This window comes from Fukomys damarensis, unplaced genomic scaffold (genome assembly GCF_012274545.1).
Source record: "Fukomys damarensis isolate Sample0158 unplaced genomic scaffold, DMR_v1.0_HiC HiC_scaffold_16, whole genome shotgun sequence".
Classification (NCBI taxonomy): Eukaryota; Metazoa; Chordata; class Mammalia; order Rodentia; family Bathyergidae; genus Fukomys; species Fukomys damarensis.
The window spans coordinates 29,740,263-29,755,031 of record NW_022900928.1 but is presented as its reverse complement, the minus strand read 5'-3'; the positions used below and the strand labels follow the sequence as shown (position 1 = coordinate 29,755,031).

Below are 14,769 nucleotides of genomic sequence, written 5' to 3'. Positions count from 1 at the left end.
GTTTAGTGTTCTATTTTATAGTACTGCCTTATTTTCTTCTGGGCCCTTAAAATTTTAGTTTTGGAATAAGGAAAGGAATAGAGGATTAGAAATAGAGAATATAAATAAATAAATAAATAAATAAATAAATAAATAAATACATACATATTCTACATATACTTTATCTATACATTTATCTACCCATCCATATATCGACCTACTCTCCCCACCTGTCTCCTTCTCCCCCCCACCAAGAGTCCTCACCTCACAGTGCTGTGTGAGGAAGTGGGCAGCAGGGTGATACACTTGCTAGTGATAATGCCCTGCTGTGTCCAAGACCAGCTGCAAAATCTTTTCCCCGCCTTTCTGCTCACAGCCACGTGTGTCTTTGCCTTGTCATAGCCACCCCAGCACCCACCCATATACTTCCAAATCTGACTCCCCCAACAACCCAATTCCTCCAGTCTGGGGCTACACTGGGCTCATTCACGTCACCAGACTCCCAGGCTGAGGGCCAGGACACTGACTTTTAGGGATGAATTGAAATTTCTATTCCATCTTCAGTTCAAAAGCATCAGCCAAGGCAAGACGAGCAATGTTGCCGATTCCATGCTGCAGATGCTGGAGAAGTATTCCCAGAGCCTGGAGGACCTGGTCCAGGAGAGAACGGAGGAACTGGAGCTGGAGAGGCGAAAGACAGAAAGGCTGCTCTCACAGATGCTCCCCCTGTAAGTGACTCCTGGGACTCAAGGGTGCCTCTAGCCTCAGCTCCAATTAAGGCATCCTGGAACATAGTAGGTACTCAGAAAATTTGGGACCCATGAATTCATTCAGTCATTCATTCCTGTTTATTTATTAAACAGCAAGTGCCAGGCACTGTGTTGGGCGTGCCAGGGTTGAACTTCTGCTCTCTTGTACCTTTGGGAGAAGGAGAGGGACACGGGGTACCCATTGCACTTCAGAGAAAGTCGGGCCCAGGGAAGGAGAGGTACTTGCTGCGGGACAGCCAGCACACAGCAGGACTGTCACAGATTCCCCAACACTCAACCCACGACTTGCTCCAAAATATCCCTCTCTGACCTCTGAACTGAAAAAAGGGTCCCCCAGCCTTATGACTCTGGCCCCTTCCATCCCTTCAGGTCTGTGGCTGAAGCTCTGAAGATGGGGGCAACTGTGGAGCCAGAGTACTTTGACCAGGTTACCATATACTTCAGTGACATTGTGGGTTTCACTACCATCTCAGCCCTGAGTGAACCCATTGAGGTGGTGGGCTTGCTCCATGACCTCTATACACTGTATGATACTGTTCTGGGCAGCTATGATGTATATAAGGTGAGAATAAGAGGAAGCTAGCATTCTATTCCTCTCTTTACTGTTATGTCTGTGTTGAACATTTACTTCCATTCACCCATTTATGTGTTTATATCAGTCATCTATTGCTGTGTAACAGATAGACCCAAAGTCCATCAGTTTAAAATATGTATTTACTATTGGTCACAAGCCTAAGAGTCAGGTGAAAGGTTCTTCTGGACTCATTCATACATCTGTGGTCAGCTGTGAGCAAGGTGGGCAGCTCTGCTGATCTTAGGCAGTCCTCCACATCTCTTGGCTAGAAACCTTGGTTGGGAGACCCCAGCATGGCTGGGTTTGGAGAGAGAGAACAGAGGAACACAGGCCTCTTGAGCTCTACGCTGGCATCAGAACATTACTACTTTTAATATATTCTAGTGGTCAAAGGAAAAGTCCTGCCCAAATGTGGAGAAATGAACTCCACCTCTTGATGGGAGAAGCTTTAGAGTCATATTGCCATGGGTGTGGATCTAGACAGCATGGAAAGTGTGGACAATTTTCCATTTATCTGGCATGTGTTTACTTGTTCACTGCCCAGCCATCCATCCCTTTAACATTTACTGGCAGGACCTTTGGTTCCTGACCCTTGCTGGGCATGGGCAGATAGAAGAAATGACTCTGGTGCCTGCCCTCAAGGGACTCACAGTCCTGCAGGTAAGAGATGATGACAACCCCCAGTAAAGGTGATGACTGGGGGAACCCAAGGAGGCAAAGAGGAGACCGTGCTAGCTAGGGGAATGTATGTGGAGTAAGAACAAAGAAAGCTCCCAGGAAAAAGTGCTGTCCTGGTGAGTGCGGAATACTGAGTGGTCCTCAACAGCTGAGCATGAGGTAGGCCAGCAGTGGGTTGGGGGTGAGAGACATTGGAGAGGGAAGCCGAGGTCCTGGCACAGCCATCAAGGCCCTCCATGGTCCAGTCCCTGTGCACCTCTAAATCCCGGGTTCACATCTCAGCCTGGCTGCCAGCTCCTGTGTGGCTTTGCACAAACAGCTTCCTCCCTGGGGAAGGGGTAAGTTCCCTTGCCTGTGGATAGGAGTAAGATCCTCAGTCTTGGCAGGTTCACAGATGATAGGAGGATCCTGTCCCCCATGGGACATCCTCGTAAACAGATTATGAGAGTAGTTGCCTCCCACTTTCTGCTCTCTGGCTTTACCATGCCATGTGGACCTCCCCACCTCAACCCTATCCCTTTCTCTAATCCAGATGCTAGGCCTGGGGTTTGCTTCATACATGGTGGAGAAGATGGGGACACCACATCTTGGGACATACGACAGCCCTCCAGGGAGACAGGGGCCAACGAACAGGAGCCCAAGGTGTCCTGTCTGCTGCAGACAGAACCCAACATTGGCCCTCAGTGACCCAAGACACTGACATCCAAGGATACCACCTCACTTCCATTGCCATGAGGGACCCCACGCCTTCCCTGGCCCACATTTCCAAGCATTTCTCACATGCTGGTATCTTTCTCCTGCCTCCATGGTTGTCTGGCCCCATGAGCCCAGGAAAAGATTGAGTCCCATCCTGCCAAGCCCCACAACTTTGATCCACCCTGAGTCACCCAGCCTTGTCTCTTCCCCCTCCGCTGATCCTTCCTCACACATGTCCCTCCCAGCTCTGAATCACAGTGCTGCTCTGCTCTGAACTCTGGCCAAGAGGCCTGTGTCTTTCTGAAAGAGGGAAATGAAGTAAAACACGGCCTACACCCCTTCCAGATGTGGGAAACAGGAGGCCTGTTCCCTGTGATGTGCGATGTATCTCTCATCACTCCAGCCAGCCGCCTAACTTTCCCCTCCACCCCCAGCAGGATCTGGTTACGCTGTTTAATCCAGCTGGCTTGGGAGGCAGCTGGGTGTCATTTCCTGGTTCTGCAGGGGTCTGGGGCTCCCTCTCAGCACTGGCTGTGCTGAGTGCACACTTTTATGAGCACACTCAGTGCAAAACAGAGTCCCTGGGAACTTCAGGGAGACAGGGGTGTACATCTGCACCAGCCACGTGGCCAGGCAATCCTGGGCCTGCCAACACTCCGAGCCCAAAGTGCCCCATTTGTAAAACAGAGATGAAAATGCCTGTGGGTTAGAATTGACATTAAGAAACACGAAAACACTTTCCTTCATCCACTTAGCAACATAAGGTTGAATGTTGCAGCACCTGGAGCTTAACACCTGCCCCCACCGCCAGCCCCAGCAGAGAAGGGGAGAGGCCCCACAAGGGCAGACTTAGCCAAAGGATTTTCACAGGGCACCTCATCGAACCTTTTCCATGCCCTTCAGTAGAATGGATTATTTTCCCTACTCCATAGAGGAGGACCCAGGTTCAGAGCAGTTCACACTGCAATTCAGTGGAGGAATTAGAATTCACATCTGTACTTGTTAGTGTGTTTGCTCTCACTTCTCCACTCCCAGCTGTGTCCACCTGTGTGTGAGAGGGGACACATCTGAGCACCACGAACCATGTCCCTCACCTGGCAGCTGACAGCCTCTCTGAGCACAGCCCCTTTGTGAGGACCAGAATGTGGGGCACCCTGTGCCTGGGGCTTAGGGAGGAAGCTGGAGAAGTCAGGGCCAGGTGTCTTCCTTGGGCAAGGGGGCACTGAGTGTCCTGAGAAGCAGAGGTCCAAGATGGCAGAGAGAGATACAGAAAGGGCTGGCAAGATTGGCACACAAGCTCCGGGTCTCTTATACTGGCCTGGGGCTCCCCAAGGAAATGCCTGTCCCATAAAGCAGCTGGGGAAGATGTGCAGCTATGGGAGACAAGGTGGGTGATCATTAACATCCTATCCAATCAGGTGGTTCTGAGGCTGTGCCTTCTCCAAAACCATGATGAAAAGGAGAAGATATCTTGACACATGGGTTCTCTCCTGTCTTCCTCTCTCAGGCCCTCCACAGTATGCCTTGGAGGACAGCAGGCTTAGGACATAGGAGGTGCCCATACATGAGCCCTCTGTATAAAGATGAATCCTGATCAGCCCTCATGGCTGTGTATAGGAGACCCCTAGATCTGCTGCCAAGGAGCTCATGGCCTGCACCAGAGAAAAAGTCATGGTCACGTGCTATAGGCAGAAGTTGCCGAAGTTCCCGGACTTAGCAGAGATGGCACTGGGGGCCAAAGATCCACAGGGTGGGCTTGGGAGCTCTTGAAAGGTGGCTTTGTGTGGTCAGATGTAGAACAGACCAGGAAGGATGTGTTCTCACATTGGAGTGTGGGGGCTGTGGTTTCCAGGTGGAGACCATTGGGGATGCCTACATGGTGGCTTCGGGACTGCCCCAGCGCAATGGGAGCCGGCACGCAGCCGAGATTGCCAACATGGCCCTGGACATCCTCAGCTCTGTAGGTGGCTTCCGGATGCAGCATGCGCCCAATGTACCCATTCATATCAGGGCTGGGCTGCACTCAGGTACAGGGGTTGACTTCGGGTGATGATGGTCAGCCTCCCAACCCTCCCTGGGGCATCAGCTGGGGTGGCCCAATGGCTGCTTCTGGATTTCTGAGATCCTGAAACTCTGCCAGAAAAACTTGGTTGCCATATTTTCTACTGTTATCTCAAGTTCACAAATTTTTTCTGTTGTTCAAGTGTTTTAGTCTCCATCTATCTGATCAAAGGCATCTGATTCTATGTAGAGGTGCCAATAGTCTGATAGAAGAGGCAGAACAGAAATCTTGTGGCCATGCAAACAAATAGATGTTGGCTGAGAAGGATCTGGAAGAGACCCAGAGTCTCTATCACGCCCCAGTTCTCTCTTTTTAGTCTCCCATCCCACCCCCCGCGGCCTTCCATCCACCCTCAACTCCTTGCAGTTTTCCACAGACTGTGGGCTCTCCTTTTGTGCCTTTGTACCTGATGCTCTCTGCCCACCCTTCCTGTCATCCTCCAAGGTGCACCCACATTTAGCCTCTTCCAGAAAGTCCTCTGGACCAGCTTGGTGGTCCTTTCCTGGGAGAGCATAGTGCTCCCCTCATGCCAGCAATGATCACAATTCAAACAGCTCCCCAAGTGCAGGGACTGGCTCTGATTTATCTGGGTTCCCAGCCCAGGGCCTAGCAGGTCACATCTTCTGTCTTGGTGGGTGTTGTGGAGACGCCAGATAGCACTGTCCTTCCCACCAGCTGGAACCCAGGGGAATGACAGTATGTGGGGACCCTGGAGGGGCCTGCCTCTGGAAGTGGGGACTGTCTGGTCTGAGCCCGCTGGAGCTCACCAGGTACATGTGGGTTTCAGGGCCCTGTGTGGCAGGGGTCGTGGGTGTCACCATGCCTCGGTACTGCCTCTTTGGGGACACTGTCAACACTGCATCCCGGATGGAGTCCACAGGCCTGCGTGAGTATCTATGCTCTGTCCTGGCCAGGGGAGGGACTCTCTTTCTCAATAAGCTGCACAGCCTGGTTATTCGCAACAGGGCTGAGTCACCACGTCACCACCTGGTGACAGCATACCCTAGTTGTTAGTAAAGCAACTGGAAGGAGATGAAGCGTGTCCCTGGTTCGTCTCATTTTCCACAGGGTATTTATGATGATTTCATGAGGGAATTAGCAGAGAAAACAATGACTCAAAACACGAGGAAACTAGGGCCCAGCCCTGGGTCTGCAACCAGCTTGCGTAATATCTGTGAGAAGAATGCTCCTCCTGCAGGCCTCCGTCTCCACATTTTACCAGGAGACCATTTCAGTTTGGAATTTTTTTCTTGACTGCATAGCACCTTCCATTATGCTAGGGAAGCCCCAACACTACCATGTAGGCAGCCCCAACATTTTGGGCCTTTGTTGGCAGCAGGAGCTATTGGCTGGCTTGTTAGAGAAACTGAAAATGTTGAAGTCCCAAGGCCTCTGCTTCCAGTTGTATAGGCTGTGCAGTCCACAACAGGGGAGTTCTGCTCAAAAAGAAAACAAAAACTGTCTTCTCTGGCTCAGCCTTTACAGACTTCCCTACAAATAAATATTATGTTCCCAGGGGTTCTGACTTCATCCTGAGTCCCACTTAACAATCTATGTAATTTGCTTTTCCTTGGGTTCTCTTAGTGACCAACTATCTAAAGAGATAAGAAGCCCAGAGGGTTTTGTGTAAGTCATAATTGTGAGTAGGATTGGATGGAGCTCTTGCTGCTTGAGCTCTTAATGATTTTACCAAATGCTAGGTTCACTGCTACCACAGGGTGACTCAGTCACTACTCTTCTCAGCCTACAGAATCCACATCAGCCGAAGCACAGTCCAAGCCCTGCTCAGCCTTGATGAAGGCTACAAAATTGATGTCAGAGGTCAGACAGAGCTGAAGGTGAGAGAATGTCCTGGTCCCCCAGGTCTGATTTCCACAGGCTGCAGGAGAGATTCCCATCTCACTAACGTGACTGTCTAGAGTGAGGGCTGTAAATGATCATCTTTACATGTGTTCTCTGCTCCCCACATCCTAAGGAATATTACTTCCTGGGAGGGAGCCCTTGAGATCCTTGTGAAAGGAAGAGCTAGACCAGAGATGTCACCTTGTATTGATGGTCTACCTGGGTGACACATGGGGGCAAAACAGACACCAACAAATTCACTACTCGAGCAATACTGAAGTAGTAGCCTTGTCTCCATTTTACAGTTGAAAAAGTTTAATTAGATAAGAAAAGTCTTGTGTCAGACACACAGCTCATAATATAGATCTGATAGCTCTAAATCCTGTGCCTTCTCCAGAGCACTGTTAGGCTTCTATTCATTCCTCAGAACCCCAGTGCAGATGCCACCAATCACTAAAGCCTGCCCTGGCCCAGGAAGCACCCTCTTTCTTTCCCCTAGAAGTGACTGACAAGCTTCTCTGTGCATCCATGGGCCCTACACTTCACTGTTTAGCATAATATTGGGTATACTTTCTCCATGAGCAGCTTGAAGGCTGAGAATGAATTTTCTTCCTACCCACCTCCTTTTATTTCCCCAAATTGCTCAAAGCCAAGCCTAGTGAGGAGATAGGCATGGGCTGGCTTAAAGGCCCAAGGCAGTGACTGGCTTGGAAACTGAGTGTTCTGTGGAGCTCCATTTCACTGTGTGGTGTCAGAGAAGGAGGGTGCAACTTAGAGAGGGGCAGCAGCCTGTGGATGGGCACACAGCCGGCAAGGACCAGCATGTGTGGCACCCTGTGCTCTGGATGCCTGGGGCTTGGGGAGTGACATTGTGTCTTGCTGGGCAGAGGGGTGGGGGTAGGGATTGCTGGGTGTTCCAAGAAGCAGAGGTCCAGACTGGCATGTAGAGGGCTGGGAGGGCTGCACTGACCTCAGGGCCCTGACGCTGGCTGGGGCTCCCTGGAGCAACACCCATCCCACAAAGCCTGGCCAGCTCAGGGTCTAGAGTGCTAGAGGCCAGCCCTGACCTCACTGTCCCTCATACTCACTCCCTTCATCTCCAGGCAGCTGCTCTCCATCCTCAGGAATCTGCCAATTTCTTCCTCATTGAAGGGACATCATCAGGTCCTACAATCCTCTGGTCTTGGCATCCTGGGCCTGTGGGCCAGGGTTTATGATTCCTTCTTGCTTTATTTCATTAACTGATGAATATTAACTTGTTTAATCTTCATGATCACTTTGTGAGGTAAAGAGGAAGGGGAGGGGCAGAGATGTGGAATAAGTTGGCCAATATCACACAGCTGATGAGAGGCAGAGGCTTGATTTGGGCCCAGACAACCTCCCCCAGGTTCCAGGCCACTCTCTGCCCAGCTGTCGGGGCCCAGCTCATTCCTCATTCCTCATCCCCCAAAGGCTTGGGCCGGGCAGGGAGCTCTGACGCCCTTCCTCCCTCTTCCAGGGAAAGGGCATGGAGGAGACCTACTGGCTGGTAGGGAAAGCAGGCTTCTCCAGGCCCCTGCCTGCACCCCTGCACATCAAACCCGGGTAAGTAAGAGGCACCTCCCAAAGGCTGGACTCTTCTGCTTCAAGTTGGGTACTTGTTATTTTTCTGAATATAAAACTATTTCCTGCCTACTAGGGGAAAACTTGGAAAATATGGAAAGCTTCAAATAATCTTCAAATACCCACCACCTTTTCCTGGGAGACAGCCAGGTTGGGTCAGGCCACCAGGGTCACTCACGCTGTCCTGTGCTCCCATAACACCTGACCTGCTCAGAGAGCTTCCGACCAGGGAGAGCAGCTGGTCAGGGGGCCACAACCACACACTCAGCCTCTCTCATTGTTAAGCACGTAGAGTTCTTCCATTCTGGGCTGGCCACAGGTGAGCTGTAGTAAACATTACGTGTGTTTGTTACTTTTCAGACTGTTTCTGCATATATGGGGTTTTTAGATCAAAAGAGCCCTCACCCTTTAGTCCCCCCCCAAGCAGATCCCCTAAAAGCTTGGCACTTCCCTCTGTCACTGGTCCTCTAGGACCATAGGGCCACAGAGCAAAGGGTATAGTATTGCCAATGGCCAAGAAGGTCCAGGGTTACTGGAACCAACAGTCATCCCACTAGAAGGAGGGTGAGCAGAGAGATGCAGTGTCCTCCTGGGCCCCAAAACAACCACACCAGAGCTTGGGCCATAGTACAGACTTGTTTTCTCCCTGCCTTGGATTTCTCCTTCATCAAAACTTCTGACTGGCCCCTCTCAGCTGTCCCAGGATGACTCCATCCCAAAGCCATCCTTCTTATCTCTCAAAGATATGCGGGATATACGTGGACTTCCTTGGAAGAGACCAGGTAGGCTGAGCAGGCTGGGCTGAGCCTCTGAGTGGACAGATTGCTTAGGGGCATCCTGGGAGAAAGACTCCCATAGCATTCATCTCCTGTCTGAGGTTTCTGTCTGGGTACCCAAAGCCTCAAGGCCCCAGGGAGCCTGGGGGGTCAGCTGGTACCTCATTCATCTCAGAGTGCCATGCCACCTATTCTTGTTACACAGAACAGGCCCAGGGCCTCCCAGCAAGCTTAGGAATGAGGCCACAGCCATTGGTGGGGGTAAAGAGTACACAGAGGTCCCTTTCTACACCAGCCTCCTAGGCATAGAAGCAGCCGAGGTTTATGACGAGGCTTCTTCCAGCCAGCCAGTGCCCCCACACACACCCCTTTGTAGGCTGCTGTGTGCATGGCTGCTGGGACAGTAGCCCACAGTGAGGACAGGAGCCAGGTCTGCAGCCAAAATAAGCCCAACCTGAGCTCTCTGATAGTGTCACCTCAGGTAGGTGCTCCCCCCCGCAGGCCTGGCCCCTGAGGGCCCTTGTGGCCATTCCGTTATAGTCCAGCTCTCTTCCCATGTGCCAAGGCAGACTCAGCCCCCTCAGCCCCAGGAGAGAGGCCAGGGCCCTTCCGCTCTTTGCTTTATGTCTGAGACACCAGGCCCATCCACAGCTTCTGCCCTTGTGCAGAGCCCAGCTTCTCAGAAGGTGCCTACCTGCTCATGCTAACCTTACTTCCTTCTGGCCCCCACCAGCTGACTTCCACCCCTGCCAGTCCAGAAGGCTCTTTGGAAGGTCACCTGTGACCTCCTTCTGTGTCACTAGGTCCATGGGAAGTTTTAGTTCCCACTGATGGCCCTGTGGCATCTCCCCCACTGCCTTCGCTCTCCCTGGAAGTACTCTCTGGCCTGCCTCCACACTCCTTCCTCGGGGATGCCTCCAGCTCCTCCCCTTGCCTCCCAACCCTAAATGCTGAGGTTCCACCGACCCCTAGGCCCTCTCCACTCTGGGTTTTTCCTTGCCATACAGACAACACCCCCACTGTATGACTAGGCCCAAATGTCCCTCTGAGCTCCAGCTGCCCTTCCTGCTGCCCCTGTCTTTCCACATGGAGCTCCCACAGCCCCCTAGACTGCAAATCCCACCTTCCCTTGAAACTGCTCCTCCTCCAGAGTCCTTTGCACCAACGGCCTCGCCATCTTCTGTCAGAGAGCTGCACTCTGTCCTGGGCCACTCCATCTCTCGATACCCAGCCCATCTCTGCCAGCAAATCGGGACCTCTCAGGCTTTCGTCCACACACTCTGCGGCCCTGCTTCCATCATTCCCACCTCCATGCTTCTGCCCGGGCCATCTTGTCGCACCTCACCTGCCGGGCTCCAAGTCGCTTTCCCCTAATCCACCTAGGGGCCAAAGAGATCTTTTAAAAACACAAACATGATGGATATGAAAATTTCCTGCTGTTCACACTCCTGGGCTATCCTCCTGCTTAGAGGACTAAAGCCAGACTCCCAAGCACTCTGTCTCTGCTGAGTCCAACCAGTGCCTGACTGGTGGCCCTGTTCCTCTGCCACCTCCCACTGCTCACCATTCACTCATAGGCCTGCTGGTTGCTCCCTAAAGTGCCCCTTGCTTCTGCTCACCTCTAGACTCACTGTTCACTATACCTAGGATATCCTACACCTGGGACACCCTGCCCCTTCGTATCATGCAGGTTTCCACTCAGATACTATCTCTATCAGAGGTGGCTTTGGTCATACACTCTGAACAGAGCCCTGCCGTCACCCTCCAGTCCCCCCCAGGTGGGGGTCTCTATAGCACTTGTATAGCACTACCTGATATTTCTTGCTGCATTTGTGGAACTCTACTCTGTAAGTGCCCTGAGAGCCAGGACATCCAGGAGACCTGCGCCCCAACCCACTGGTGCCCAGTGCCCAGGGAATATGAGCTCTGACAACACCATCCCGCCGTGCTCCCAGCCCAGTTCTGTTCTTTCAGCTGGAAAAGTCAAGTCTTCCCTGGCCACATCATCCTGGGACTGGGAACCTGCAGGTCTGGCAGCCACTTGTCATCCTGAGCTCCCTCAGCTGAGGCTTTTCGACTCAAACAGAAACTTTACATAGTGCCAAAAATGGTTTCTCCTTGGCTCAGGGAGGAGGGAGAGTGGGTATTAGTTGCAAACAACCTGACTTGAGGGACTCCCTGACCTCCAGGCAGGGAGACTGTACTCAGATCCCCCATCACAGGGGTCCACAGCATGCATACATGCACAGATGTATAAAAACACACTATGTCTGATGGGCACCAGGTGTGTACACGCACGGAAACAATGCCACATACCCCTCTGCTTGTCTGGATATGACACAGGCAGATAGTATCTCTGCAAGAGGGCCTTAGGTGTCAGCCAGATGGGAACTTGTCTTGGGCTGTATTGACAAGACTTTTACCTGAATCGAATGTTGCAACTGAGTCTTCCTCAAAGCCAAATTTTATAAACGTGCGTTTATCTTCTTCATATGTATTTCCCATATCTGCAGAAGTTTTTTAGCTTTCTCTTTGGGAATATTTGGAGAAGCTGTTGGAGGTCAGGGGAAGAGGACAAGTCTTTCCCCAACCATGCCTTGGTGTAACCCCAGAGCCAAGCAGCAGAGTGCAGAGAAGTGCCTCTGTCACCTGTCAGAAAGACACTAAAAAGTGGCTTCTTCTCGGCCCTTTCCCTATGGACCAGGCTCAAACGTGTCCCCCTAAGACTGGGGATGTAACTCAATGGTAGAGAGCTTGCCCGGCATATGTGAGTTCCGGGAGGTAGGAGAGTGGTGATTAATTGCAGTACAGAAAAAGAAGTGTCCCCTGCCTGATTGATGTGAGATGCTGGCTGTCACTCAGAGGCTTGCTTTGTTGTCTGTGTAAGGCAATGACTTGGATCTACGTGCTCCAGGCACCCATAAGCAGCAAATGAGAACGTGAAAGTTATTTGGGTTGGGAATCCAGGGACCCTACAATAATTTGCATAACACCCAGACAGTCACAGAACTCTTGACCCAGAGCCTCCCAGCCTCCCAAGATCATGTCCAGAGTAAGAGACAGAGTTGGGGCCAGCTCCTCATGTCCTGGGAGGTCACTGGCCTGGAAGCCACACATGCAGCCTCTGTGTGGCATTGAAGAAAACATGTGTCACCTACTTCCCTAAAGTTCACAGGTGGGGAAAGGAGATGTGCCCAGGGCAGGGATTCTGTGGGAGCAGGACACACGGGAAGAGAAAGGAGCTACTCACCAGCTCTACATCAGGCTTTGAATGCCCAAGGCTGTTGTTCTGGGGAATGGTTTATAGCTCTTGTTTCTCCTTTTTCCTCAGAGACCCCTGGCAGGACCTCATAAACAAAGAAATCAAGGCAGCCTTCACCAAAGCTCGCCAGAGCTCTAGTGGGCCCTGGAGCTCAGGAGAAGCCGTGGCCCGGCCCTAAGGAGCAGACAGAGTGGGGCAGTGCTTGTACCAGCCTGAGGCTCCTGTATCACTCCATACCCCCCCACACACACCCTGTCCCACTTCTTACAAAAGACTCTTGCTGAGCTCCCTGAGGGCCACTGGCTGCTCATTAATAAGAGCCCAGGAGTGATACTACCTGGTACGTCCTGTACAAGTCACAGGGGTAAACTTGCCTCTTACACAAAGCAATAAAAATAGAAATATTTGCTTTCTCCCACACAGCACTTTATTCCAGAGAAATCATTTTGATGCAGAGAGCTTGTTATCATGGGAGCTCATTACTCCTGCTGTAGGATCACTGTCCCATTGCACAGCAGAGGGCCAAGGCCCACAGGAAGGATTTTTTAAATTCCTAGCATAGTGCTTGGCCCACAGGAAATGCACAGTGTGCTGTCTCCTTACCTGCCTCTCCCCTAGCTGGCCCAAGCCTTCACTATCTTAGAAGCACTGTATAAGGAGTCCTGGCCTTGGCCCAGAATCCAGGGCCAGTGAGGGAGGCTGAGAATCCCTTCGTTCTTGGAAAAATGAGACACATATCTTACAGAAAAATAAAACCACCAAAACCCATAACCAATTCATTAAAGTGACTTTCACACCAAAGAATGGTCACCAAATCCCACATGGGTAATTTCAGAGTTCAAAAGAGCCTTGGGAGGGGGAAAACAAACAACGCTATCACTTTGAATGGAGGGTTACTGGGAAAATGTTCTCTCTGGGGATTGCTGTACCCTGCATCTAGGATGCCTGGTGTACATGAATCAGCGTGTACAAGGTATAGAAGACATGTAAGGGACGTGTCGTGTGCAGACTTGGCTCAGGAGATGCCACCATTTGTCCCTACCTGCACAACTTTGAGTCTAATCTTTTTATGCTTTGTTTTCCTCAAATACAATATGGGTCCAGTTGCTCTCACTGCCCGCCCCCGCCGCCATGTCATGTGAAAATTAAATGAGGTCTGTGGAAGCGTCACATCTAGCCCTGTGAGCCCACAGGACACTGTGTGGGGAGGACCCGCATGTATGTCTGTGTCCTGTGCCCTCAGCTTCTGTGCTTTTATCCATGCGCCTGGTACAGCCACAGGCTGGTGTGGGGATGGAAGCCATGGTTTCTCCACGGCCTCTCAATGTGGGTCACTTCAGGCCTGGGAAAGTTCTCTCGGGGCCTCCGTTTCCTCATCTGTGACATGAGCATTTGTTTTGGGTGACTGGTGAGGGCCCTCTGGGTGCATAGCTGTGCATACCCTGTTTGAATCCATGGGATAGATTCTCCAGCTATGGACGGACACAGGAGCCCCAAATTCAAACCAGCCTTCAGCTTTCCCTCCATGAGTGTGTGATGTGGCTGGCATTTGATGTCTCTAGGCCTTCAGATCTTCACTGCCCTGTCCACCTTACAGCTGCTGTTAGAACAGAAGGGGCAGGAGCCAAGGCTACACTAACTGAGAGGCATGGGACAGGCACGATTTAGGCACTCAGGCCTATGGGAACTGACCTGTGTGGTTGTGTGTACATCATTTACATTTACATCAGAGTTCACAGGCCCCTTAGCAGACAGGCGGCGATGCGCCCGTGCCTGTACCTATGTACCTGTGGCTTGTCACTGTATCTGCATGCATTTATGTATCTTCAGTATCGGTGCTGTCCATCTGTGCATCCATATGTCTTCATGTATGCAGTTGTGGACCTCATTGCATCTGCATGCACCGAGCTCTGTGCATGTCATGTGTCTGAGTTTCTTCGGGCACCTTAGTTTGAGAGCAGTGCACATCATGTATGTCTGTGTGAGGTCTGTTGGGATGTGCTGGGTCCGGTTGTGGGCCTAGCTCTTAGGCCCTCCAGATGTGTGGGCCAGGGAGCAGCCCACACACATGTGATCGGGCCAAGACCACTCCACTCTCAGAGGCTAATGCTCAGACCCCAGGGCAGAATTTGAGGGTTCCAAAGTGACAGGCTGCATGTAACTAGACCTCCCATCCTGAGGTCGCCTCCCTAGCTTTCCATACCAGTGGGGCTGAGGGAAGCAGGCCAGCACCCACTGGAGCCTGTATCATGCCTCAGCCGGGAGGCTTCTGGCTTTGTTCTGTCCCATTTACCTACTACCCATCCATATGCCAGGGGCTTCCATGCTCAGTGTGTCAACCACACCACCCTGGGAGACAGGAGTTATTGACCACTTTCCAGATGAAGATGGAGGCTAGAAGGCGTGAGGTGCCTTGTTCCTGCCCATCTGTCTGCCTCCTGACCTAAGATACTGACTCAGCCGTACCTATGAAAGCTGAAAGAAATAGCAATGGTTCCTGAAAGGCAGAGATGCGCTCATGGGCACAC

At 51.7% G+C, this 14,769-nt stretch overlaps 1 protein-coding gene across 1 annotated transcript in view; it reads left to right on the top strand.

Annotated features, from left to right (window-relative positions):
- Positions 1-12,515, top strand: part of LOC104855102 (guanylate cyclase 2D-like) — a 32,259-nt gene extending 19,744 nt beyond the window's left edge. The window contains exons 13-19 of the mRNA XM_010613910.1: positions 544-707; positions 1,119-1,311; positions 4,550-4,724; positions 5,547-5,645; positions 6,503-6,597; positions 8,100-8,185; positions 12,311-12,515. Of these exons, the coding sequence (XP_010612212.1) occupies positions 544-707; positions 1,119-1,311; positions 4,550-4,724; positions 5,547-5,645; positions 6,503-6,597; positions 8,100-8,185; positions 12,311-12,419 (921 nt within the window). The 3' untranslated portion in view covers positions 12,420-12,515. The remainder of the gene's footprint in view (positions 1-543; positions 708-1,118; positions 1,312-4,549; positions 4,725-5,546; positions 5,646-6,502; positions 6,598-8,099; positions 8,186-12,310) is intronic.
- Positions 12,516-14,769: the final 2,254 nt, after the last annotated feature.